The sequence below is a fragment of the Vidua macroura genome, chromosome 4, assembly GCF_024509145.1.
Source record: "Vidua macroura isolate BioBank_ID:100142 chromosome 4, ASM2450914v1, whole genome shotgun sequence".
Classification (NCBI taxonomy): Eukaryota; Metazoa; Chordata; class Aves; order Passeriformes; family Viduidae; genus Vidua; species Vidua macroura.
The window spans coordinates 73,509,440-73,536,501 of NC_071574.1; the positions used below are offsets into that span (position 1 = coordinate 73,509,440).

The window sequence follows — 27,062 nt, forward strand, 5'->3', positions numbered from 1 at the left end:
CCTGGCGGGACACCATGGAGGCCTTGAGCCTGCAGGATCCACGGGCAGCGTGTGGAGCTGCAGGATCCACAGGCAGCGTGTGGAGCTGCAGGATCCACGGGCAGCGTGTGGAGCTGCAGGAACCACGGGCAGGTTGGGAGCTGCGGGATCCATGGGCAGGTTGGGAGCTGCAGGATCCATGGGCAAGGTGTGGATTTCAGATCCATGAGCAGGTTGGGAGCTGCAGGATCCACGGGCAGGGTGTGGATTTTAGGATCCATGAACAGGGTGTGGATTTCATATCCATGAGCAGTTTGGGAGCTGCAGGATCCATGGGCAGGGTGTGGATTTCAGGATCTATGAGCAGGTTGGGAGTGGCAGGATCCATGGGCAGGGTGTGGATTTCAGGATCCATGGGCAGGGTGTGGATTTTAGGATCCATGGGCAGGGTGTGGATTTCAGGATCCATGGGCAGGGTGTGGGTTTCAGGATCTATGAGCAGGTTGGGAGTTTCAGGATCCATCACCACCCTCAGGTGTTGAAGAGGGAAAGCAGAGGATGCGGCAGTGAGTTAATTAAACATGGTGTTAATGAGTGCTGGGCAGGAGGAGGATGGCCAGGAGCTGCAGGGGGAGTGGAAGGGAGCTGGAGAGCTCGGAGAGAGGAGCTGGAGGTGATCTGTCAGCTCCTGGTTTGGCTGGGATCGGAGGAGCAGCCAAGGGAAGGTGCTGCCAGATTTGGGAGCAGTGCCCTGCAGGGAGCAGAGGACATCTCCTCCCAGGGCTGTCACCCTCTCCCTGCCACCCCTGCTGTCCCCACATCCCTGCATGAGGTGCCTGTGGCCACCCTGGCCGGGGCTTGGCCCCTTGCCCTCCGGGAGGGGCTGGGGGCTCCTTTGGGCAGGTCCAGCCCTTCCAGCTCTGATTCAGAGCTCCGAGGGGCTGCTCTGCTTGGGAGCCGAGCTGAGAAGACTCTGCTGGGAGGGGCCTCTGGTGGCATCTCACCTGAGGTGGTCCAAGCCAGCCCTCCTCGCTCCAGGAGATGCCAAAGGCGGAGCCAGCTGGGCTCGGGAGGGGGGTTGGTGCTGCCCTGGCTCTCCCAGGGGCCGGGCCATGCCTTTTCCAGGGGAGCCTGGGCTGGCTGCTCCTGCAGGAGCTGGAAGGGCCCGTGTGGGTGCTGTGCTCGGCCTGGAGAAATGTCCCCTCCCCGGAGAAATGTCCCCTCCCCGGCGGGCAGCCCCGGCTCCGTCTATATTTAAGCTGGAAGCCATTTGAGCTGGGAACACATGGCAGGGCAGGTTTATTTCTGCTCCTGCCAACACCCCGGTGCCCCAGGGGGTGCCGGGGGGTGCAAACCGCAGCCGGGGCATTCCGGGGGATGCGGAGCCCGGGGGACTCCGGGGCCGGGGTGGCCGGGCAGGTCCCGCCGTGTTTCCCGGCATCTGCGGTGCCTGCAGCCCCAGCCAGCCTGGAACAAGGAGCCTCCTGTTCCCGGCAGGGGAAGGAGGGGAGGGGGGTGTGCTCGGTGCTGCAGCGGGGAGGCTCTGTGGGGGAGGGATGGGGGCAACCAGGCAGGGGACGGGGCAGAGCCCCACACCGGCCCTTTTGCCCCGCTACTGCTGACGCTCGTATTTTCAGGATCAGTTTAGGCCGTTGTGCCCCCAGCCCGCCTCCTCCTGCCCTCCAGCAAAGATGCTGGAAATGAACGCGTCTGTGGGGAGGCCAGCAGCCCGCTCTGCCCGCAGGCAGCATCCCGGCCCGCGGGATGGCGGCTTCCAGCCCGGTGACCCCCGGGCTCCTGCATCCCTGCCCTGGGGCTGCTCCTCGTGCAGCGCTGGGATGCTCCGGCTGTCCCCCGGACCCTGGGGACATCGCCGTGCCTCCCTTCCCCCCGCAGCGAGGTCGGGCCAGTGGCAGGAGGGTGCCGGTGGCCCCGCGGTGCCACCGTGTGCGGGCTGGCAGCGCTGGGTGGCCCTGCCCTGCCCCGGCCCCCTGCCCTGCCATTGTTCGGGCCGAGCTCCCCGGGCTCCCGGCGCACGTGGAAGTCATTCGGGAGAGCGGGCAGGAGGTCCTGGGGACCCGCACTGCAAACAGCTCCCGCGGCAGCGCTGGCCGGGCTGGGGGCTGCCCGCAGCCTGCTCCTCCTGCTCCTGCCCGGGGATGGGCGGCAAAGGCTGCCCGGGCTGCCGCGGGGCTTTTCCAGCCCTCCAGAGATGGAAATGGGGTCGTAGCCAGCCCTCTGCCCTGGGCATCCCCCCGGTATCCAGCCCTGTCCCACCCGGAGCCTGCTCAGCCCTGGGGCTGCCCCTGCCTCTTTCCCTTCCCTTCGGAATTGCTTTCTCCCAGGTGCGGTTTCTTGCCGCAATGGCTTCCCACTGCCAGAGGGCAGGGCGGGATGGGACATTGGCAAGGAATTCCTGGCTGGGAGGGTGTGAGGCCCTGGCACAGGGTGCCCACATCAGCTGTGGTTGCCCCTGGATCCCTGGCAGTGCCCAGGGCCAGGCTGGACAGGGCTGGAGCAGCCTGGGATAGTGGGAGGTGTCCCTGCCTTGGCAGGGTGGGATGGGATGCTCCTGAGGGTCTCTTCCATTCCAAACCCTTCTGGGATCTTGAGGACCGAGGAAAGCCCAGGCACAGGAGCTCCTCAGCTTCCATCCAGGTCTCTGGCATCCCATCCCTGTGCAGGGACAGCCCCTGGCACCGATGGAGCTTCCTTCCACCCGCTGCCTCCCCTCACAGCTCGGGGGGTGTCTCCCTGTCCCGGGGTGGCCATTCCCTTCCTCCTCCCTGCTGAACGGGCTGCAGAGCTGGAGCACTCCGTGCTCTCAGGGTGGGACTCCCGTCCTCGGCCCCTCCCGGGCTCTCTGCACACCGCGGGGAGGTCCCGGCCCTGCCCTGGAGCAGGAGGGGAAGGGAGGGGAGGGGAGGGGAAGGGAGGGGAGGGGAGGATCAGGCTGCCCGCGGTGGTTCGGACGTGCTGCAGGTGCCGAGGGCACTCCCTGCCCTGCTCCCTTTCCCCCTTCTTTTCCCCTTTTCCCCTTCTTTTCCCCTTTCCCCCTTTCCCCCTTCTTTTCCACTTTTCCCCTTCTTTTCCCCATTCCCCCTTTTCCCCTTCTTTTCCCCTTTTCCCCTTCTTTTCCCCTTTCCCCCTTTTCCCCTTCTTTTCCCCTTCTTTTCCCCTTTCCCCCTTCTTTTCCTCATTCCCCCTTTTCCCCTTCTTTTCCCCCTTTCCCCTTCTTTTCCCCTTCTTTCCCCTTCTTTTCCCTTCTTTTCCCCTTTTCCCTTTTCCCCTTTCCCTGTGCCGGGCATGGCTGCACTGAGCAAACCCTGCCAGCTTTGCTGTGAACCAGCCCCAGCCCTGTCCCTGCCTGCAGGGCCTGCTGCCCTCATTCCTGACTCCCAGGGGTGCTTTTCCAGAGAGCAGCGGGCAGAGCCAGAGGCTCGTCCGTGGGTGCTGCTGCCCGAGCCGTGCTCCTCCAGGCCCAGCGCTGGCCCCCGCCTGCCTGGGGAGGCCCTGGCACGGCCCAGCTGCTCCAGCAGCTGCAGATCCCATCAGCAGATCCTCCACGGAGCATCTCCCGGTAACCTCCATCCCCCACGTGTCCTCCCCGTCACATCCGGGCTCTGGAGCTTCCGCAGGGGCTCGGGGTGTGTGGGAGCTGCCTGAGCTGATGGAGCTGAGCTCTGGGACTTGGCTTGGGTGATTTCCCAGGGAACTTGGTGCTCCCTGAGCCCCTCTCCTGGAGCGGGAGCTTCCCAGCAGGGCTGGAGGCAGCCTGGATGAGCAGGATGGCCGGGAGCTGTGGGGAAATGGGGAAGAGCAGCTCAGCGCCCTTGGCCCTCTGCAAAGAGCCCTGGGGTTTTTCTCATCAATGGAGTGAAAAGTAAAACCAGACTCGAGCTGGACCTGGAGGGTCCCTGGGCCAGCCACGGGCTGGGGCCTGGCCAGGGCAGAGTCATCCCAGCTGCAATGCCATCATTCCAGCCCCTGTGGGACTGGCTGTGCTGGGATGTCCTGGAGAGGGGCCAGCCCTGCACCTGCAGCCTCGGCAGGGACCGGGGCACTCTGTCCATGGGGGCTGGAGGAAGGAGATGGGGGAGCAAGAGGAGCCTGGCAAGGGGCTGGAGCCCAGGACGATGCTGGAACCTGTGAGGGCTGCTGGGACCCAGGAGGATGCTGGAGCCTGGGAAGTGGTGGAGCCCAGGACGATCATCCTGGAGCTTGGGATGTGCTGGAGCCTGGGGTGATGCTGGAGCCTCAAGTGATGCTGGAGTTGAAGCGTGGGATTATATTGGAGCCTGGGATGATGCTGGAGGCCAGGATATTGGAGCCTGGGATGATACCGATGTTTGGGATGTTGCTGGAGCTTGGAATGTGCTGGAGCCCAGGACAGTGCTGGAGCACAGGATTATGCTGCACTTTGGGATGATGCTGGAGCCTGAGACAATGGCAGAGCCCGGGATGATGCTGGAGTTGGGAATGTTCTGGAATCCAAGATGATGCCGGAGTTAGGAATTCTGGAATCCAGGATGATGCTGGACCTTGGGATGATGCTGACGCCTGGTAAATTGCTGCAGCCCAGGCTGATATTGGAACCTGGGGTGATGCTGGAGCCCTGGAGGATGCTGGGCCTTGGAATGGTGCTGGAGCCAGGGATGATGTTGGAACCTGGGATGATGCTGGGAATGTTCTGGAATCCAGGATGATGCTGGAACGTGGGATGATGCTGGAGCCAGGGGTGATATTGGAACTGGAAGATGCTGGAGCAGGAGGATAGCTGGGGGTGATATTGGAACCTGGGATGATGCTGGGGATGTTCTGGAATCCAGGATGATGCTGGAACTTGGAATGGTGCTGGAGCCAGGGATGATGTTGGAACCTGGGATGATGCTGGGAATGTTCTGGAATCCAGGATGATGCTGGAACTTGGGATGATGCTGGAGCCAGGGATGATATTGGAACTGGAAGATGCTGGAGCAGGAGGATGCTGGAGTGCAGGCAGGAGCTGGCCCTGGATCATTCCCAGTGCAGATCCGGGCAGGAGCGCTGGGGCCCAGTTCCCTGGCACGCCCGAGGCACGAGGAGCAGTGTTCAATCAGTGCAGTCACCTTGCCTGGCCTCGGAGCTGGTGCTGGACTCCTGCCTGGCACAAGTGCTGCCCACATTCCTCTTTCCCTATTTTTACTGCTGCTGATCCCTCCAGGAGCTGCGCTGGGCCCGTCCCAGCTCCAACCAGGATCCATGCCCTGCTCCCCATCACCCCTCCAGGAGCTCTCAGAGGAAACTGAGGCACGGGGGAAGAGGAGAGTTTGTGGTGCATCCCCTCACGGGGAGGGGAAGCACGTCCCACCAGCAGCCGTTTGTTTTCCAGCCTTTGGCAGCCCGGGAGATGGGATGGGAGCTGCCAGTGCCGGGAGAGCCCTGGACACGCACGTGTCCCTTTAAGACGGCAGCTGGGAAAGAACATTGTGCCAGTAATGGCTCTCGAGTCGAGGCAGGGAGTAATTGCTGGGGAATTCTAAACCGGGAAGGAGCCGGCCGGGACTTGGGGAGGAGGAGGAGGAGGAGGAGGAGAGGGCTGCAGAGAGCGGGTGGTGGGGAGATCAGAGACGGGGAGAAAAAAAAAGGGAGGGCAAGAGGCGGGGGAAAGGAGGGAAACAGCAAGAAAAATGTACAGACCATGTTTGGCCAGAGAGCGATGTTTGTACAAGATCATGTTCCAAAAATACCGCCTGTTCCCAGCGCCGCCGGAGGAGGGGATGGAGCCCCTGCCCGGCTGCCTGGCGGCTCCGCGGGGCCCCGGTCGGGCCGGGCACCGGGGCCCTGCTGCGGCCGCGGCCGGCCCGGGGGCACTCGCCGGGAGATGTCGGAGCCGGGGCCTCGCCTCCCTCTGCTCTGGGGCTGTTTGCTTAGGGCGCTGCGGCTGCTCGCCTTGTTTGGAGCTGGGCAGACGGAGCCGGAGGCGGAGTGGGGCTCAGCCAGCCTGGCTGCAGCTCCATCCCCGTTCCGGCTCCATCCCCGTTCCAGCTCCATCCCCGTTCCAGCTCCATCCCCGTTCCAGCTCCATCCCTGTTCTGGCTCCATCCTGACTCCATCCCCGTTCCCAGTTCCATCCCCATTCCGGCTCCATCCCTGTTCCGGCTCCATCCCTGTTCTGGCTCCATCCTGACTCCATCCCCGTTCCCGGTTCCAGTCCCGTTCTGGCTCCATCCCCGTTCTGGCTCCATCCCCGTTCCCAGCTCCATCCCCATTCCCGGTTCTATACCCATTCCCAGTTCCAGCCCCATTCCCGGTTCCATCCCCGTTCCGGCTCCATCCCCGTTCTGGCTCCATCCCCGTTCTGGCTCCATCCCCGTTCCTGGCTCCATCCCCGTTCTGGCTCCATCCCCGTTCCCAGCTCCATCCCCGTTCTGGCTCCATCCCCGTTCCTGGCTCCATCCCCGTTCCGGCTCCATCCCCGTTCCGGCTCCATCCCCGTTCTGGCTCCATCCCGGCTCCATCCCTGTTCCCGGCTCCATCCCCGCATCCCGCCTGGCGGGAGCAGCACCTCGCTGTCCTCTGGAACTGAGCCCAGCCCCAAGCCGTGAATCACCCAGCTCTGCCCCCTCCCTGCTGCCTTCCTTGTGTTCCAGCTGCAAAGCTGTGATGCCAAGAGCAGCCAGAGCCGGGGCCTTGTGGGGACAGCTCCTTCCTCTGTCCCCTTTCCCTCCAGAGCCGGGAAAACCACCCCAGGCCCGTGGCCACGGGCAGGTGAAGGGGGCCCGTGGGGCTGGCAGCCCGCTGAGCTCCCTGTGCTTCACGGATGGGGAGGGACTGAGGAGACCTCAGGCTCAGGGCCAGTCCAGGCCACGGCCAGCAGGCAGGGCCATGCTTTCGGTGTCCCCAGCGCTGGGGACGGGTGTGGGGACACAGGGAAGGGCAGCACTTCGGGGCTCTAGCCCATCCTGCCACACACAGCTGGGCCGAGCTGGGCTGGATCCAAAGCCAGGTCCCCACTGAACTCCCTCCGAAGAGAGGGAATGAGTAAAACCACCGGCATCCTGGGGAAGCTGAGTCAGTGTTTCCTTTCTCTGCCCGCTATTCCGAGGTATTTTTAACGGCCCTCATCCGGTGCCCGGGGCGTTGGTGGTGATTTCCACCCCCCCAGGGTGCCCGGGCGTACCGAACCTCCCAGGGCTGAGGCCCCTTTCCCTGGATCAGCCTCTCCCGTGAGGCAGAGCCGTGGTGGATGGAGCACGCAGAGCCCCTGCTCAGGATGCTCCTGGCGCTGCTCCTCATCCCGGGTCCCGTCCTGCTCTCCCTTGCTGCCTTTCCCTGGGGAAGCTGCCAGCAGAGCTGGGACTTGCTGCCTCATCCCTGCATCTCCTGTGAATGCTCTGTTATCCCTGCTGGCCGGGAATCCAGGGAGATCACCTCCCCGTGGCAGGGGCGCGGTGGGTGGAGGAGAGGCGGGGATGCCCCTGGAGCTGGGAGCAGAGGAAGGTTCTGGCACAGGGCTCCTTGCTGACCCCGTTCCCTCCTTTCCCTGCAGGTGCCGGCACCTGCCCGGGCAGAGGTGGCTGTGACGGCCGAGGGCAAAGAGCTCGTGCTGGTGCTGGAGAGGAACCAGTGAGTGGCGGGGCTGGGACTGGGGAGGGGACACTGGGGGTCGCTGCCAGGGGCCCACCTGGACCGGCAGCGTTCTGGCCATCCTGTCCAGCAGGGGAAGGGACAGCCCAGGGTGGCCCCATTTGGGCTGAAATGCTCCTTTTGCCACCTTGGTCACCTCTTTCTGGGCTCCTTCCCTGGTTCACTTTGGATGCAGGTGGCAGCAGCAGCACCTGTCCCCTGTCTCCTGTCCCCTGTGCCACTCACCCAGCCTGGCCTCCCCCGGGACAAGGACAGAACTTGTGTCCATCTGCCCTCCTTGTCCCTCTGCCCGAGACTTCTTGGCATTTTACAGAATCCCAGAGTCCCAGAGTGGTTTGGGTTGGAAGGGACCTTACAGATGCAGTGCCACCCCTGTCATGGGCAGGGACACCCATGGCAGGGACCTGCCATCCCCTGGGACCTGCTCCAGGCCCTGTTCAGCCTGGCCTTGGACACTTGCAGGGCTGGGGCAGCCCCAGTTCTCTGTCCCTTGGTGGGTTTGTGTCCCGTGGTGAGCAGGGCAGAGCTGACCCCTCTGCTTCCGCTGCTGCCTCTCCCCAGCAGCTGTGGGAGGCTGGCCCTGGCAGAATCCCCTTCCTGCTGCTGGTGGGGTCCAAACGCAGCCCCCACGGTGTCCCCCAGGGCCCCCAGTGCCAGCAGGGGAGCTTCTGGTGTGCACGAAGGGGAACTGGGGGTCCCTCTGCACATGTGGGGGCTGTGGGCAGTGGGGCTGGAAGCTGATGAGCAGAGCTTAGCCCTGGCTCTGGCTGTGCTCCAGGCCTGGCCACCCTGGAGTGTCCTCTGCTGCCCCTGGCTCTGCTCGGTGCCACTGCCCTGCTGGAGAGGGGCCAGGAGGGACAGGGGCAGCGCGGGGGGCTCTGGGGGCAGGAGGGTGAGCTCTGCGTGAGCCGGGGGATGGTGGCACAAAGGGGACCTGAGCACCCAGAGCAGCCCACAGCACCCAGGACTGGCTGTGGGGACACAGCGTGGGGACACCCAAACTGCTGCCTCAGCCCAGTGAGCCCCTGGGCCAGTGAGGCCGGGCTAGACCTCAAATCTTCCTCTTGGCACTGGGAGATCTGCTGGGTCTCCAGGAGCGTCCTGGGGGTGTTTTCCTCACCCTGTTTGGCGGAGAAGGCTCATCCTGCCCTCCCTTCCCCAGGGCCTCTGCCCTGCCTGGAGGGGACATCCCGTGCCCTGGGGTCAGCCTGGGATGTGGCCAGCTCAGCCATCCCAGCCCCGTTCCCTGGGCATGGCAGGGGGCTTTGCCTTTCCCGTGTCCTCAGCCCACCTGTCCCTGTGCCCACCCTGTCCCCATGCCCCCACGTGTCCCTGGCAGGAGCCAGACTGAGCTGCTGTCTCCTGTCTGAGCTGTGACTGCAGCCCCTGGTGCCAGCTCCGGCTCGCGGGAGGCTGGGAAGCCACAGACGTGCCCACAGTGACATTTCTGGGGCCACGCTGGCTGCAAAGCAGAAAGTGAGAGGCGGGAGGGCTATTCTGGGAGTGCTGCTGCTCTCTTCTCTTCCACAGAATCTAACCTTTGGGACAGGGCCAAACCCCAAAACTGAGGGCTAAACTGAGAGCAGGGCAAACCTGGCCCTTTGTCCTTCTCTGGGGGCTGAGCCTCTGCAGGGGTGCTGTCCTTCCACGGGGCCCTGCCAGCCCAGGGGTGACCTGCCAGCCCCACGGGGACCTGCCATCCCCCACAGGGCCCTGCCAGCCCAGGGGTGACCTGCCAGCCCCACGGGGACCTGCCATCCCCTGGGACCTGCCACCCCCTGGGACCTGCCATCCCCACAGGGACCTGCCAGCCCCTGGGACCTGCCACCCCCTGGGACCTGCCAGCCCCACAGGGACCTGCCATTCCCTGGGACCTGCCACCCCCTGGGACCTGCCATCCCCACAGGGACCTGCCATTCCCTGGGACCTGCCATCCCCTGGGCCCTGCCACCCCCTGGGACCTGCCATCCCCAGGGGACTGCAGGCTTCCAGCAGACACCCATCACCCTGGGATGTGGGCAAGGTCACACAGATCTGGGCAATGCAGGAAAACCCGTCTTTTTCTTTTTCTTTTTCTTTTTCTTTTTCTTTTTCTTTTTCTTTTTCTTTTTCTTTTTCTTTTTCTTTTTCTTTTTCTTTTTCTTTTTCTTTTTCTTTTTCTTTTTCTTTTTCTTTTTCTTTTTCTTTTTCTTTTTTTTCTTCTTCTTTTTCTTTTTCTTCTTCTTTCTTCTTTCTTCTTTCTTCTTTCTTCTTTCTTCTTTCTTCTTTCTTCTTTCTTCTTTCTTCTTTCTTCTTTCTTCTTTCTTCTTCTTCCTGCAGCAGGAAGGGATGGGATGGGTTGGGATCCATGGGATGGGATGGGATATTGCAATGGGATGGCATGGCATGGCATGGGTCAGGTCGTGCCTGGACCAGCCCCGGGAGGAGGTGGCCATAGCTGGGGGAAGCTGAGGCAGAGGGTAAAGGCAGGGCTGCAGCTTCCTAAAAGCAGCCTGAGCTTTCTCACAGTCACCTCAATATTTTTGGGGTCCCCACGCCCCATTTGTTGGGGTGTTGCCTCTGGAGCGTCCCCCTCGCTGTGCTGGGAGTGCAGTGACGTGTCCAGGGCGGTGTGAGAGACCCCAAACCTCCCACGGCCCCAGCTGGGCCCTGAGCACGGGGCTGACCCCCAGCGGGATGCCTCTGCCAGGGCTTTACCCCTGGGGCTTGGTCCCTGTGGAGAAGCTGTCACCCCCCTGGCTGTTTGTCACCCCCTGGCTGTTTGTCACCCCCCTGGCTGTTTGTCACCTCCCTGGCTGTTTGTCACCCCCTGGCTGTTTGTCACTGCTGGGACAAGGTGGTCCCCAGGGTCCCTGGCAGGGAGTGGGGGCGCAGCTGGACTGCCCCATCCCAGAGCAGCACCCCAGGGCAGTTTGGGCACCCCGGTTTGGGCACCCCGTCCTTGCCGAGGCACGAAGAGGGACATTGGACTGTCCCTGCTGCCACCCCTGTCCCTGCTGGCCATGGGCAGCCTCTGCTTGGGGTCACAGCAGTGACAGGGGCTCAGGGGATGTGTGGGTGGTTCAGGGGGGCTCAGGGGGCTCAGGGGATGTGTGGGTGGTTCAGGGGGGCTCAGGGGGCTCAGGGGATGTGCGGGTGGCCCAGCCCGGTTCAGGGGGGCTCAGGGGATGTGCGGGTGGCCCAGCCGGACCCGGGCTCAGGGGCTCGGTGCGTTGCTGTGCCGGGAGCCCTGGAGCAGCTGCCGGCTGCTGTCGCCGCTCTCCCCCCGCAGGCTGCTGGCTCCGGGCTACACGGAGACGCACTACAGCGAGCAGGGACAGCCCGTGACGGTGACCCCCAACCACACGGTGGGTGCCGGGGCGCGGGGCGCTCCCCTCCGCCTTTCGGGCTTTGGGCACTCGGGACGGAGCCGAACCGCACCGGGGCCGGGGGAATTTCCCCGGCGGCAGCGGGAATGCGGCGGCGCTCGGCTCCTGCGGCTGCCGGCCCCGGGACGGCGCCTCGGCACAAAAACACGGCACAGCAGCCCCCCGTGGCCCCGCCGGCCGCTTGTCACCCTGCCAGCGCCGCGCCGGGCCGTGTCCCGGGCTGACCCCGGCTCCTCCCGCTCCTCTCCCGCTCCCGGTGCGGGAACACCGCTCGCCTGGCTGGGAAACGGAGAAGGGAGATGGGATGGGGGGGATGCAATAGGGGACATGGAATGGGGGAGATGGAAAAGGGGAGATGGAAAAGGGGAGATGGAAAAGGGGAGATGGAAAAGGGTGCTTTTCTGGGAGCAGCAGGCGGGGCCTGCTCAGGACGGTCCCCTCCCCTGTCTCTCTCCAGGAGCACTGTCACTACCACGGCCACGTCCGCGGCCACCGCCGCTCCTGGGTCGTGCTCAGCACCTGCTCGGGAATACGGTATGGGAGATAGGGAATGGGGAAACGGGAATGGGGACAGGGAATGGGGAATGGGGAATGGGGGAATGGGGAACAGGGCATGGGGAATGGGGAATGGGGAATGGGGGAAGGAACAGGGAATGGGGGAATGGGGAATGGGGAATAGGGAATGGGGGAATTGGGGAATAGGGAATGGGGAATGGGGGAATGGGGAATGGGGGACAGGGAATGGGGAATGGGGAATGGGGACAGGGAATGGGGAATGGGGGAATGGGGAACAGGGAATGGGGAATGGGGAATGGGGAACAGGGAATGGGGGAACAGGGAATGGGGGAACAGGGAATGGGGGAATGGCAAATGGGGAACAGGGAATGGGGGAATGGGGAATGGGGAATGGGGGACAGGGAATGGGGGAAAGAACAGGGAATGGGGCAATAGGGAATGGGGGAATAAGGAATGAGGGAACAGGGAATGGGGGAGGAATAGGGAATGCGGGAAGGAAGAAGTAGGGAATGGAGGGAGGAGCAGGGTATGGGGGAATCAGGACTGGAGGAAGGCAGGGTCGGTGGGCTGTGTAGCTGACAAAAGGTGGATGGATCCACTGCTCCCTCTCTCTGCAGGGATCCCCTTTGGGACCACCTGGAGCAGCACCAATGCTCCTGCTAGCCCAGCTCCAAATGCTTCATGGGGCTGATTTTCCCATGGCTCCCATCTTGTCCTTTTCCCACCCTTCACCCAGCCCCAGGACTGGGCAGGCTGGGGCAGGGACCATATTTCTGGCAGCATGAGCTTATTCCCAGGAATTTTATCCCTGGAGGGCCAAGTCCCTGCACCCCAAAGCAGCTGTCCCAGACCGAGCTTTGCTCCGTGCTCTGAAGGGGGGAGGTTTTGGTGCCCAGGGTTTATTTGTCCCTGGGGCTGTTTGGGCAGAGATCCCCAGCTCTTGTCCCTGCTCCCAGCTCGGGTACGGACCAGGCTGATGTGCCACGAGTCTGTGGGGCCTCAGGGCTGGGGGAGCCCGGGCAGAAGCACCACGGGGGCCATCGGGGCTGTTCCCATCCCCAGGGGCCTCATAGTGCTGAGCAGCAACACCAGCTACTACCTGAGCCCCCTGGGGACCCCTGAGCCAGGCCTCCACCTCATCCACCGAGCAGAGCACCTGCCCATGCCGGGGGGCACCTGTGGGCACGGCCAGGACCTGGGCAGCACCATCGCTGGCATCGCCCAGCTCTTCCAGCCTCAGCACCCACGGGTAAATCCTCACGGGTGAATCCTCACGGGTGAATCCTCATGGGTGAATCCTCATGGGTAAATCCTCATGGATAAACCCTCATGTGTGAATCCTCACGGGTAAACCCTCATGGGTGAATCCTCACGGGTGAATCCTCATGGGTAAATCCTCATGGATAAACCCTCATGGGTGAATCCTCATGGGTGAATCCTCACGGGTGAATCCTCATGGGTGAATCCTCATGGGTGAATCCTCACGGGTGAATCCTCATGGGTGAATCCTCATGGGTAAATCCTCATGGATAAACCCTCATGGGTGAATCCTCATGGGTGAATCCTCACGGATAAACCCTCACGGGTGAATCCTCACGGGTAAATCCTCATGGATAAACCCTCATGGGTAAATCCTCATTGGTAAATCCTCACATGTGAATCCTCATGGGTAAACCCTCATGGGTAAATCCTTATGGGTAAATCCTCACGGGTAAATCCTCATGGATAAACCCTCATGGATGAACCCTCATGGGTGAATCCTCATGGGTAAATCCTCACGGGTGAATCCTCACGGGTGAATCCTCATGGATAAACCCTCATGGGTGAATCCTCATGGATGAACCCTCATGGGTAAACCCTCATGGGTAAATCCTCACGTGTGAATCCTCATGGGTAAATCCTCATGGATAAATCCTCACGGGTGAATCCTCACGTGTGAATCCTCATGGGTAAATCCTCATGGATAAACCCTCATGGATAAATCCTCATGGATAAACCCTCATGGGTAAATCCTCACGGGTGAATCCTCACGTGTGAATCCTCATGGATGAATCCTCATGGATAAACCCTCATGGGTAAACCCTCAGGGGTGAATCCTCATGGATAAACCCTCATGGGTAAATCCTCATGGATAAACCCTCACGGGTGAATCCTCATGGGTAAATCCTCATGGGTGAATCCTCATGGATAAACCCTCATGGGTAAATCCTCATGGATAAACCCTCACGGGTGAATCCTCATGGATAAACCCTCATGGGTAAACCCTCATTGGTGAATCCTCACGTGTAAATCCTCATGGGTAAATCCTCACGTGTGAATCCTCACGTGTGAATCCTCACATGTGAATCCTCACGTGTGAATCCTCACGGGTGAATCTTCACGGGTGAATCCTCACGGGTGAATCCACTTGGGTAAATCCTCAGAGGTAAATTCTCACGGGTAAACCCACGCAGGATCTGTCTGGGGACAGGCAGAGGGCTGGGAGGGGCTCCTGGCACTGCTGACAGCTCCCATGTCCCCGGCAGCTGGGCAGGCTGTGCAGGCAGGTGGGGTGGGAGCGTCTGTGTGGGTGGCTTGCGTGGCTTGAGTTTGGGCAGGAGACCCCAGAGGATGCTTGGCTTTGGTCTCGATACTGCATCTTACGGTGTGGGATATGACGTGAGGTCATTTGGAGCCACCCACATGTTCTCTGTCACCTTGTGCCTCAGTTTCCCCTCTCAGCTGTCCCTCCTGAGCAGCTCTGTGGTGTCTGGAGGGTGCCCAGAGCCAAGGGCTGCCCCTCTTTACTGAGCCCTGTGTCTGCCTGCAGGCCAGGAGGGATGCCTGGAGGACCATGAAGTACATGGAGCTCTTCATCGTTGCTGATCACACCCTGGTGAGTGCTGGGGGGCCAGAAAACCAGGGTCCCTCTCTGTCTCCGCCCTGGATTTACCCCGTGACCTTTCCCCATCCTCATCTCTCTCCAGTACAGGAACCAGGACCTCAACCTGGGCCGCACCAAGCAGCGCATCGTGGAGATCGCAAACTACGTGGACAAGGTGAGGGACCTGCCAGACCTTGTGTGGCCCTCAGGGACTGTCCCCGTGGCACCAGGGCAAGGAATCACAGAATTGTGGACTTGTTAAGGTCAGAAAGGGTCTTTAAGTCCTTCGAGTCCAATCAGTCCCCAGCACTGCCAAGGCCAATCCTCAAGTGCCACATGCACATGACTTTTAACCCCTTCTGGGATGGGGACTCCACCCCTCTCCTGGGCAGCTGTGCCAGGGCTTGGCCACCCAGGAAGGAGTTCAGGAGTTCTCTGAGCACGTGGTGGGAAGGGCTGTGTCACCCGTGGGCTGAGCTCAGCAGGGAAGCGCTCACTGGCCCCTGCCCGGGATCATCTCTGGCAAAGAAGGGACACACTGAGGTGTTGTCACTGAATGTCCTCGTGCCACCCTGACTGGCTCCTGTGCCCACACCTGTGCCTGCGGAGCCCATGCTTGCAGGTGGATTTGGGTCAGGTGTGTTCTGGAGTCACACAGGCGGAGGGAAACATGAAGGCCCAGTGGCTGCGACACGAAATAACTTACACACGTATGCTAAGATGTAAAAGAGGGGAAAGAGTGACAGGAGGGAATTTATTTTTGATCGTGTAATATATAGAATTCTAAAAGTGACAGTGGATTGGAGGATGAAATTGCTACTTCTCCAACTACACTGGTTAAACTAACAGTTCATCAATTTTCTCGCAAAGAAGAATGTAAAACAATTATTACTTACACGACAGTGTGTGAGAATTGTAGTAGAAATATGTAAACATTAGAAGGTACAGAAAACTTTTAGAAGAACTTTGAAACTTTCAAAAGAACAGGGCGACAGGCCACCAGCGGTAACGCCACCCCAGGGAGGGAGGGTGCCCAGGGAATTCCAGCGCCCACGCCCCGTTCCCCCTGCAGTTTTACAGGCTGCTGAACATCAAGGTGGCCCTGATCGGGCTGGAGGTGTGGACGGAGCGGGACCAGTGCGCGGTGAGCAGCGACGCCAACGCCACGCTCTGGGCCTTCCTGCAGTGGAAGAAGTCGCTGAGGGCGCGCAAGAAGCACGACAACGCCCAGCTGCTGACGTGGGTCCCTGGGCTGGGGACACCGGGCGGGGGCTCCCAGCCGGGGCTGGGCACTCCTGACCCCCCCCCCAGTGCTGAGGTGGCCCCTGTTCTCCTGCCCGGGCAGAGGGAAGACCTTCGGGGGCACCACCATCGGAATGGCCCCGCTGGAGGGGATGTGCAGCGCCGATAACTCCGGAGGGGTCAGCGTGGTAAGGGGGGCTGGGGGTGCCTGTGCCACCCCGGCCTGGTGGGCTTCTCCCTGGGGTTGGAGGAGCGGCCCCTGAGGCTGGGCGTGGGGTTGGGGTGCAGCCTGAAGGTGAGGGAGGATGCTGTAGCTCCTGACCCCCTCAGGTGCTGGCACAGGGGGTGAGAAGGGGCTGCTAAAGCTGTCCCACCCCCAGCTCCCAGCTGGCAGCAGCGCTGGGAGCTCCTGTGCTGCTCCTGTCCCTCGAGCTGAGGAGCCCCTGCCAGTTCCCTCCTTCTGCTCTCTGAATTTCTGGGCTCATCTCTGCCCAGATAACTTCTCCTCTGCCTGATGGTGGCCCTGGGCATGGTGGGGTGGTCACGGTGGCCTTGGTGACACCTGATCCCTGGGCAGGGTGGTGGGGGGCACCCAGGTTTCTGGGTTTTGGGATGTGCCCTGGGTTGGCTCCAGCCAAGAGCTTCCCACCAGTCCCACACGGGACTATCAGGAGACCAAACCCCCCCTTCTGCCACGAGCCTTCCTCCAAGCCCTCCTGCCACGGCACCCGGGGCTGTGCGGTCCCTCCACGTGCCCAGCCCCACTCCCAGCTCTGGGTCAGCCCTGTCCCTCGCTGGCGGCTGCGGTGACACGTCCCTCCCTGGGCAGGACCACGCGGAGCAGCCCATCGGAGCCGCCGCCACCATGGCCCACGAGATCGGCCACAACTTCGGCATGGTCCACGACACCAAGGGCTGCTGCGTGGAGGCCACCCCCGAGCAGGGCGGCTGTGTCATGGCAGCAGCCACGGGGTGAGCACTGCTGGCCCTGGGCTGTGTCCCCGGTGCCCTGGGAGTGTCCCCAGTGCCCCAGCGGGCTCTGGTGCTGTGTGGGAGCTGGGCACGGAATGTTGTCACCTCTGCTCTGGAGCCAGGCAGGCAGAGCTGGGAATGTTCCCCTGGAGAAGGGAAGGCTCCAGGCAGAGCTCAGAGCCCCTTGCAGGGCCTGGAGGGGCTCCAGGAGAGCTGGAGAGGGACTGGGGACAAGGGACAGAGGGACAGGAGCCAGGGAATGGCTCCCACTGGGAAAGGGGAGATTGGGCTGGGATCTTGGCAAGGAATTGCTGGCTGGGAGGGTGGGGAGGGGCTGGGCTGGAATTGCCAGAGCAGCTGTGGCTGCCCCTGGATCCCTGGCAGTGCCCAAGGCCAGGTTGGATCCACCTGGGGCAGTGGGAGCTGTCCCTGCCGTGGCAGGGGTGGCACTGGGTGGGTTTCATAATCCGTGTGGTTGGTGCCAGTTTCCTTTCCAGAGTCCTTCTCCCTTTGGGGTTCCCACCTCCTGAGTTCACCCTCACCCCAGATCTGCCTGCCCTGAGGAAAAGCAGCTGTTTATTCCCCCTTGTTTGAACCCACCTGCTCTTCCAATTAGGAGGGAGCAGTGGGACCCCACTTGTGGTTTCAGGGCTGCCAGACCCCGGCGTTGATCCCACAGGGTTTAACCTCTGCCTGGGTGGATTGTGGTGGGGAAAAGCACATTTCTGACTCTGTTCAGCCTGTCCCTGTTTGCACAGCCATGTATATGAATATATATATAAATAATATAGGGTACCTTGGCTTGCTCAGCCTCCATAACCCGCAGGCACTTAGAGGTTTTCCTCCAGCTCAAGAGGTTTCAAAACCGCTTCTATAAAATGTCCTCTGAGTCATCTTGAGAATGAGATGTCCTGATATGAAAATATTTTTCAACTTTAGAGGAAATGAAACTGTTTCAGAGAAGGGGGAAATGCTTCCTTCTTCTTCATAAACCACTGAAACCCCACAAACGGTGAAATAGGAGAAGAATCTTGCTCAGAGGTTCTGTAGCAAATGAGTGTTTCTCCTGTTCCTCAGTTCCTTACTGAGTTCCTACACATTGTAGGCACTGACTATTTTATTTTCTGCTGCTCTCTGGGTCCTTTTTGGTGTTTCTTTTCCATATTTCTTTAATTTTAAGTGAATTTTCACCCATCTCGGCTGTGGGGTGTTTCAGTGGCGCAGGTGGTGTTTCCTGCCGCGGTTCAGTGAGAGCAGGAAGGTGTTTGCTGCGGGCTGAGTGGGGAGCAGAGGGCCCTGCAGGTGTGGGGACCTGCCCCGGGGGTGGCTCGGGGGGGTCTGCGGTGGCAGAGGTGACATCTGCAGCAGTGCTGAGCTCACAGCTGGGGCTCACCCCTGGGGGTGCCAGGGTCAGGAGGGGTGCAGGGGGTGTTGATGTCCCAGGGGTGATGGACAGAGGCTCTGCCCCCATCCCGTTCCTGAGGATTTGGGGTTCACAGTTGTCCCCTGGCTGTTGGTCTGGCTGTGCCAGCTGGGGTGGCAGATGTTCCTGGGCTCTGTGGGCAGTGGGGAGTCTGCTCTCGGGAGGGTTTGTGCCGGTTTGTCCCTGTCCTGAATTCCCAGTTCTCACTGATTTCCCACCTTCTCCCGCCCTGCTCCCCCCATCCCTGCGCTCCCGCTCCGTCCCACGCAGGCACCCCTTCCCCCGCGTGTTCAGCTCCTGCAGCAAGAGGCAGCTGGAGAGCTACTTCCAGAAGGGAGGGGGAATGTGCCTCTTCAACCTGCCCGACACCAAGGACCTGGTGGTGGCACGGAAATGTGGCAACGGCTTCCGGGAGGAGGGAGAGGACTGCGACTGCGGGGAGGTGGAGGTACAGGGGGTCCTCCTGGGACATGGAGGGACAGGGGGTCCTCCTGGGACGTGGAGGGACAGGGGGTTCCTCCTGGGATGTGGAGGGACAGGGGATCCTCCTGGGAGGTGGAGGCACAGAGGGTTCCTCCTGCAGCCCACCTCAGCTGAGGGAATTCCTGCACAGCACATTTCCAAGGGAAGGGTTTGCTGTCACCACAGGGACTCCATCCCAAGGGCTTTTCCCAGTCCCACCTTCCTGAATCCATTTATCCCAGTCCCGACTTTCTCCTTGACTTCCCCCTGCCCTCTGTGCCTCAGTTTCCCCACTTGCAAGGGTGAGAAGGGCAATGCTGGGAGGGGTGGAGAAGGGGCTGGGGCAGCGCTGGGGTGGGATGGAGCCGCTGCCCACGGAGCTGTCCTCTCCACGCAGGAATGCACCAACCCCTGCTGCAACGCTCACAACTGCACGCTCAAGGAGGGGGCCCAGTGTGCCCACGGCGACTGCTGCCACAGCTGCAAGGTGAGACCCCAGCCTGCCCACCCCGTGCCCACCCCGTGCCCACCCCGTGCCCACCCCATGCCCACGGGATGAGGTGCAGACAGGGCCCTGCTGTTCCCGTGGGACTCCCGTGCTGTTTGTCCATAAGGACACGCTCCCTGTGCCCGGTGAGCAGGATTCGTGTGTAACCTTGTGTCTGCAGGAGAATCATGGAATGGGCTGGGCTGGAAGGGACCTCAGAGCCCACCCAGTGCCACCAATCCATGGGCAGGGGCACCTCCCACTGTCCCAGGCTGCTCCAGCCCCAGTGTCCAGCCTGGCCTGGGACATCCCAGGGATCCAGGGGCAGCCACAGGGCCTGCCCACCCTGCCAGGGAACAATTCCCAATTCCCAATATCCCATCCAGCCCTGCCCCATGGCAGTGGAAGCCATTCCCTGGGTCCTGTCCCTCCAGGCCCTTTTCCAAACCCCCTCTCCAGGAGAATTCCCTGTGGCAGCTTGGTGGCTGAGGTCCAGCTGAGGAATGTGTCCCTGTGCCCTGGCACCCCGCAGAGCCTGACAGGGACGTGTGAGCTGTGAGAGCCGCCAGCTGTGCCAGGAGGCACGGCCGGTGCCGCGTGTCCCCAGCGTGTGCCGATGTCCCGTGTCCCCCTGCAGCTGAAGGTGGCCGGGACCATGTGCCGGGAAGCCGCGGGCTCCTGTGACCTGCCGGAATTCTGCACGGGCGCCTCCCCGTACTGCCCGGCCAACGTGTACCTGCTGGACGGCTCCTCGTGCGCCCGCGGCGAGGCCTACTGCAGCAACGGCATGTGCATGACCCACCAGCAGCAGTGCGTGCAGCTCTGGGGGCCAGGTCAGTCCCCAGCCTGACACCCCCTCCTCGCAGCACCGGCCTGGGGGTCCCCGGGGCCCTGCCCGGGCTGGGGGTGCTGCATGGAGGCCCTGGCACAGGTGCCCAGAGCAGCTGGGGCTGCCCCTGGATCCCTGGGATGCCCCAGGCCAGGCTGGACACTGGGGCTGGAGCAGCCTGGGACACTTGGAGGTGTCCCTGCCATGGCAGGAGTGGGCTTTAAGGTCTCTTCCAACCCAAACCATTCTTTGACCAAAATCCTCCACAAGACTCCAGAAAACAGGGAATTTCGTCCCTCCTGTCCCTGGCCTGGCATGCACAGCAGCAGCTCTTGGGAGACCTTTCCACGGTGTTTTCTTCATGGGCATCACCTGCTGCTCCTGCCTGGGCTCCCTGCATGGGCATCACCTGCTGCTCCTGTTCCTGGGCTCCCTGCATGGGCATCACCTGCTGCTCCTGTTCCTGGGCTCCCTGCATGGGCATCACCTGCTGCTCCTGTTCCTGGGCTCCCTGCATGGGCATCACCTGCTGCTCCTGCTGCTCCTGCATGGGCATCACCTGCTGCTCCTGCTGCTCCTGCCTGGGCTCCCTGCATGGGCATCACCTGCTGCTCCTGCTCTCGGGTCCCTGCATGGGCATCACCTGCTGCTCCTGTTCCTGGGGTCCTGCATGGGCATCACCTGCTGCTCCTGTTCCTGGGCTCCCTGCATGGGCATCACCTGCTGCTCCTGCTGCTCCTGCATGGGCATCACCTGCTACTCCTGTTCCTGGGGTCCCTGCATGGGCATCACCTGCTGCTCCTGCTGCTCCTGCATGGGCATCACCTGCTGCTCCTGCTCCTGCTGCTCCTGCATGGGCATCACCTGCTGCTCCTGCCTGGGCTCCCTGCATGGGCATCACCTGCTGCTCCTGCTGCTCCTGCCTGGGCTCCCTGCATGGGCATCACCTGCTGCTCCTGCTGCTCCTGCCTGGGCTCCCTGCATGGGCATCACCTGCTGCTCCTGTTCCTGGGGTCCCTGCATGGGCATCACCTGCTGCTCCTGTTCCTGGGCTCCCTGCATGGGCATCACCTGCTGCTCCTGTTCCTGGGCTCCCTGCATGGGCATCACCTGCTGCTCCTGTTCCTGGGCTCCCTGCCTGAGCATCACCTGCTCCTGCCTGGGCTCCCTGCCTGCTGCCCGCCGTGCCCAGAGCTCTCCCTGTGTGCAGGAGCGTGGCCGGCGCCCGACGCCTGTTTCCAGGACGTGAACATGGCAGGGAACACCTACGGCAACTGCGGCAAGGACAGCCAGGGCCGCTACGTCAAGTGTGACAAGAGGTGGGCGCAGCGCTGGCGGTGTCCCCCGTGTCCCCTCCCGCACCCACAGCTGCCCCTGCCACCCCTGCCACGCCGCTGGGAGGGCCCTGCCTCAGCCTCAGGCGTCAGCCCTTGGGGCAGCCCTGTTTTGTACCCGAGGAAGCCACCAGGTCCTCCCGGGCTCTGTCCCCATCGCTGCTGGGAGTGGGACTGGGTGATCTCGAGGGGTTTTCCAGCCCAAGCCATCCTGTGATCCTCTTGTCCCACCACGAGCAGCTCCCAGCCCAGCCTGATGGGAAATCAAAGGCAGTGCCAGGTGGAGATGCTGCTCCCAGTGATTCCAGGGATGTTAGAGCCTGCCCTCCCCTGGCTGTATCCCTCCATCGTTTCTGTGCTGTCCATGGTTTAACCGGCTGAGCCTCTCCAGCGTGGCCATAAGTGCAGCGGGAATGACCCCACGGCTGTGGGCTGGTGGGGCTGGGGGGCCGCTGCCCCCCTGTCCCAGCTGCCCTCGGCCGTGCCCGCTGCAGGGATGCCATGTGTGGGAAGATCCAGTGCCAGAGCTCTGCCAAGAAGCCGCAGGGCACCAACACGGTGTCCATCGACACCACGATCCGCTTCAAGGGCCGTGAGGTCAAGTGCCGGGGCACCTTCGTCTACAGCGCCAAGGACGACCAGGAGGACCTGTCCGACCCCGGGCTGGTCCTGACGGGCACCAAGTGCGGGGATGGCATGGTGAGTGCCCCTGGCTGCCCTGGGCACCTTCGCTGGGCTCTGACCCAGCTCCAGGGTGCGCACGGCTCTTCCCTGCGTCACAGCCAGCCCTGGGAGTGGTTCCTCCCCCACCTGCAGACGTTGTCTCGCTGACACCTCAACTGCTGCACCAGGTGTTCGTAGGCCACCAGATTCTCCTCACCTGGGGGCGTTTGTGGGCATCACCAGATGTGCAGTCGTGTTTAGGCCACCAAATTCTTCTCTGTGCCCTCTTCTTCACCAAATCCGTTCAGAGTGGAGCAACCCCAGTGGGAATTGCCCCAGGATTTCATGGATGAGAAGCTTGCTTCCCAGAGGAAACAGGAGATCTCTGCCAGGAATCAACATGACAAATCCAGTGCTAACTGGGCACTGGTCTCTGCAGCCCTTGCACCTCAAGGACTTTGGAGGGGGCCAGTTGAACTGAGAGAGGGCAGAGGCTGGTGGAGGACAGGGAAGGAGGGATGTGTTCCAGAGAGAGTTGGCTGTGGAGACACAGCCTTCCGTGTTTGGCATTTTAACAGTGAAAATTTCTTTGGGAAGGCCAAAACGGTGACATTTTCATGAGGAAATATGGCCAGTTTTGAAATCCAGCATTGTTTATTTTGGCCAGTGCCTGGGTTTTAGGGCCAAATGGGAAATGGTTTCTCCAGGAGCTGGCAGGTGGGCAGGGAGTGGTGGTGGCTGGGCTCTGGGTAGGGAATGGGAGTGGAATCCCTTGGCTGGAACCATGAGATTTCACCACCCCGCATTTTCCAGCAGTCACATCCTTTGGAGAACCCCCAGCAGTCCCCTCTCCCGGGTCCTCCTCTGACCGCAGCCCCTCGTGTCCCTCCCAGGTGTGCAAGGACCGGCGGTGCCAGAACGCGTCCCTGTTTGAGCTGGAGAAGTGCGTGTCCCGCTGCCACGGGCACGGGGTGAGCCGCTGCTGGCACTGCTGGCACCGCGGGGACGAGGGGCAGGCTTGGGGCCAAAGCACACATCTCCCACAGGGGTGGGCCCTGTGACCCAGTGCATCTGTGCCTTTCAGACCTGTCCCGTGCCTCAGCTCCTGGTGGGGCTGGCTGGGACCTTGGCTCACCCGCGTCCAAGTGGGAGGAAGAAGATTGTTTGTGGTGCAAGGACCATCTGCAAAACTTGGATCAGGGTCTGATTTGAGCTGGAGAGTGTTTGGAGCTCAGAGCAGGTGCCTGGTCCCTCTGAGAGCCAAACAAGAGTTGGAAGGAGAACTGGGACAGCAGAAAGGCAGGGAAATGGTTCAGGGAGTGAGAGGAGACAGCAAAGTTCTCAGTTCAGTTCTCCGAAGCTGAAAGGTTAGAGAGGTTTGAGCTCTGTGGAGTGCAGGGCTTTGTCAGATGGGGCATCAGGAACTGCTGTGGGAACTCCTGCTGGGTTATGGATGTGACAGATAAAACGCCTGTCCTTTTGTGATTTACCCTTTCGTGACAGGTAAAACACCCACACCTACCCTTTTGTTCTGCCCAGCATGGTTAAGGCTCTCCGAGCTGCAGCTGGTCAGCCTGGAGACAAGAAGGTTCTGGAGAGACCTTCTGGCACCTTCCAGCACTAAAAGGGCCTTATAAAAAAGAAGGAGAGTGATTTTTCCATGGGCAGATAGCGACAGGACATGGGGGAATGGCTTCAAACTGAAGGAAGAGATGCAGATGGGATATTGGGAATTAGGAATTGTTCCCTGGCAGGGTGGGCAGGCCCTGGCACAGGGTGCCCAGAGCAGCTGTGGCTGCCCCTGGATCCCTGGCAGTGCCCAGGGCCAGGTTGGACACTGGGGCTGGAGCAGCCTGGGGCAGAGGGAGGTGTCCCTGCCATGGCAGGGGTGGGGCTGGGTGGGCTCTGAGGTCCTTCCCACCCAAACCATTCCAGGATCCTGTGATGTCCAAGGGGGAGCATTGTCAGGGGTGAAGCTTCTTCAACCCAGGCTTGTGTCACCATCTGTTCATTCCTGCCCTATGGACCATCACTGCCACACATCCCTGCTGGTGTCCAACCCTCTCCTGTGTCCCCAGGTGTGCAACAGCAACAAGAACTGTCACTGTGAGCCCGGCTGGGCCCCCCCGTTCTGCGAGAAGCCGGGCCTGGGTGGCAGCGTGGACAGTGGCCCCGTGCAGAGCCACAGTGAGTCTCAGCTTGTCCCCGGTACCCTGAGGTGCCAAGGGAGGGTTGGGTGCTTCCAGAGGGGCTGCGTGGGGCCAGCCCACACAGTCTGTGCCCAGCTCTGGCTGGTTGGTGGCCACCCATTGCCATCAGAGGCCACGGAGGGCCCGTTCCCTTCCTGGAGGTGGGAGCAGCAGGGATGTCTGCGGCTCGGCCGACCAGGAATGGGCAGATGGGGTCACCACGTCCATCGAGCCAGGCCAGAGGCTGGTGGCTGTCCCAGCCCCTCACGTGTCCCTGTGCTTCCCCTGCCAGACCACGAGTCCATCGTGATCGCCCTCGTCGTCATCTTCCTGTTCCTGCTGCCCGCCCTGGCGCTGAGCATCTACTACTGGTACCGGCAGGAGAACTCCCTGCTCGGCAGGTGCATCGAGGAGACCAGGCTCAGGGGGGCCTGCAGGTGTGTGGGGCACCCCAGCCCTCCTCTCCCGAGCACCCAGTGGCCTCTGGGACCTGCTTCACCCAGCCCGGGGGAGCTGCACAGACCCTGCTCTGCTCTCAGACCGGCTCTGGGGTCGCAGCTGCTTTGTCCTGGGAAACCCAAGGCTCTCAGCGGTTCCCTGAGGCCAGCACATGGATGGTCCTCTGGACAGGACAGTCCCAGGGAGGGGTGGAGGTGGTGTCAAGGAGAATTCTCATTCCTTGCAGGCTGCCCATCGCAGACTGACCATCCTTGTCCCACACTGACCATCCCTGTCCCACACTGACCATCCCTGTCAGACACTGACCATCCCTGCTGCCCATCACACACTGACCATCCCTGTCCCACACTGACCATCCTTGTCCCACACTGACCATCCCTGTCTCACTCTGACCATCCCTGTCTCACTCTGACCATCCCTGTCCCACACTGACCATCCCTGTCTCACTCTGACCATCCCTGTCCCACACTGACCATCCCTGTCTCACTCTGACCATCCCTGTCCCACACTGACCATCCCTGCTCCCCAGCAGTGAGGGCTGGCTGTTAATGAGCAGTTAATTAAGACAGGGCAGCGTTTTTGAGGCAGCTGGTGCTCCCCGGTTGCTTTATTTTGCCATGTCCCTAATTTCCAGCAGGAACAAATCCATGGGTCGGAAATCGAGCAGTGCCCATCCCAAAGCAGCCTTCACCCTGAGGAACATTTCAGCCTCCAGCCACCCCACTAAGGTCAGTGATAACTTGCTAAGGTCAGGGATAACTCACCAAGGTCAGGATAACTCACCAAGGTCAGAATAACTCACCAAGGTCAGGGATAACTCACCAAGGTCAGAATAACTCACCAAGGTCAGGGATAACTCACCAAGGTGAGGATAACTCACTAAGGTCAGGATAACTCACCAAGGTCAGGATAACTCATCAAGGTCCATGATAACTCACCAAGGTCAGGATAACTCACCAAGGTCAGGGATAACTCACCAAGGTCAGGGATAACTCACCAAGGTCAGAATAACTCACTAAGGTCAGGGATAACTCACCAAGGTCAGGGATAACTCACCAAGGTCAGGGATAACTCACTAAGGTCAGGGATAACTCACCAAGGTCAGGGATAACTCACCAAGGTCAGGGATAACTCACCAAGGTCTGGGATAACTCACTAAGGTCAGGATAACTCACCAAGGTCAGGGATAACTCACCAAGGTCAGGATAACTCACCAAGGTCATTGATAACTCACCAAGGTCATTGATAACTCACCAAGGTCAGGGATAACTCACCAAGGTCAGGATAACTCACCAAGGTCAGGGATAACTCACCAAGGTGAGGGATAACTCACCAAGGTGAGGATAACTCACTAAGGTCAGGATAACTCACCAAGGTCAGGGATAACTCACCAAGGTCAGGATAACTCACCAAGGTCTGGGATAACTCACCAAGGTCAGGATAACTCACCAAGGTCAGGGATAACTCACCAAGGTGAGGATAACTCACCAAGGTCAGGGATAACTCACCAAGGTCAGGATAACTCACCAAGGTCAGGGATAACTCACCAAGGTCAGGATAACTCACCAAGGTCAGGGATAACTCACTAAGGTCAGGATAACTCACCAAGGTCAGGGATAACTCACCAAGGTCAGGATAACTCACCAAGGTCAGTGATAACTCACTAAGGTCAGGGATAACTCACCAAGGTCAGGATAACTCACCAAGGTCAGGGATAACTCACCAAGGTGAGGATAACTCACTAAGGTCAGAATAACTCACTAAGGTCTGTGATAACTCACCAAGGTCAGGATAACTCACCAAGGTCAGGATAACTCACCAAGGTCAGGGATAACTCACTAAGGTCAGGGATAACTCACCAAGGTCAGGATAACTCACCAAGGTCAGGATAACTCACCAAGGTCAGGGATAACTCACCAAGGTCAGGGATAACTCACTAAGGTCAGGATAACTCACCAAGGTGAGGATAACTCACCAAGGTCAGGATAACTCACCAAGGTCAGGATAACTCAGCTGCCAGGTTTGGTTCCCTGCTGGGATGTGAAGCCTGTGGCTCTCACATCTGCTCCCAGGAACTGGGCAAGCCCTGGTGCCCTGTGCTGGTCCTGCCCCATGTCTGCACTGAGCTCATCCCTCCTAAAACTGAGTTTGTCGAGCTCAAACTCCCCTGGTGATCGCCAGGAGCCTCCAGTGGGAAATTTCCCCTATGGAAAAGGGATAGATGGGAGTGAGGGATGATCACAGCCCTGTGTTGGGGAGGGGGGAGTGTGTGTGGTATTTTCTGATGTTAATGAGCCCAAAATTCCAACAAAGTTGATCTTTGGCTTTGTAGTTTGATTTATGGTGTCCTGTTCTTCCCTCTCGGGCCATTGCTCTTGGCTCCTGTAGGTTTGGTCATTCCTTCATTTGGTTATTCCCTCATTTTCCAGTTCTTTTATTTATCCTGTACCACACTTCAGTGAATTTTTACCTTTTAACCTGCATTGGTGCTTTTTGGGCACCAGGGCTGAATTTAGGAAGAATTCAGTTTTTTTGGATGTCTCCCATCTGCTGGAAATCTGGTGTGGATTCAGCAGAGCTGACCCTGCTCTGGATCTCCAGCCCCTTTCTCATGCCTGTGTGCTCCCATGGGGTTAGTGAGGAGCAA

General features: G+C 60.8%; 1 protein-coding gene across 1 annotated transcript in view; it reads left to right on the forward strand.

The window, feature by feature from the left end:
- ADAM33 (ADAM metallopeptidase domain 33) overlaps positions 1–27,062 on the forward strand; it is a 33,087-nt gene that overhangs the window by 3,270 nt on the left and 2,755 nt on the right. Inside the window, exons 3-20 of the mRNA XM_053976842.1 lie at positions 7,511–7,587; positions 10,880–10,955; positions 11,434–11,510; positions 12,555–12,741; positions 14,302–14,367; positions 14,459–14,530; positions 15,428–15,594; positions 15,701–15,785; positions 16,427–16,569; positions 18,263–18,440; positions 18,852–18,941; positions 19,579–19,774; positions 20,981–21,089; positions 21,599–21,803; positions 22,661–22,738; positions 23,846–23,954; positions 24,249–24,393; positions 25,050–25,143. Coding sequence (XP_053832817.1) covers positions 7,511–7,587; positions 10,880–10,955; positions 11,434–11,510; positions 12,555–12,741; positions 14,302–14,367; positions 14,459–14,530; positions 15,428–15,594; positions 15,701–15,785; positions 16,427–16,569; positions 18,263–18,440; positions 18,852–18,941; positions 19,579–19,774; positions 20,981–21,089; positions 21,599–21,803; positions 22,661–22,738; positions 23,846–23,954; positions 24,249–24,393; positions 25,050–25,143 — 2,154 coding nt within the window. The remainder of the gene's footprint in view (positions 1–7,510; positions 7,588–10,879; positions 10,956–11,433; positions 11,511–12,554; positions 12,742–14,301; positions 14,368–14,458; positions 14,531–15,427; positions 15,595–15,700; positions 15,786–16,426; positions 16,570–18,262; positions 18,441–18,851; positions 18,942–19,578; positions 19,775–20,980; positions 21,090–21,598; positions 21,804–22,660; positions 22,739–23,845; positions 23,955–24,248; positions 24,394–25,049; positions 25,144–27,062) is intronic.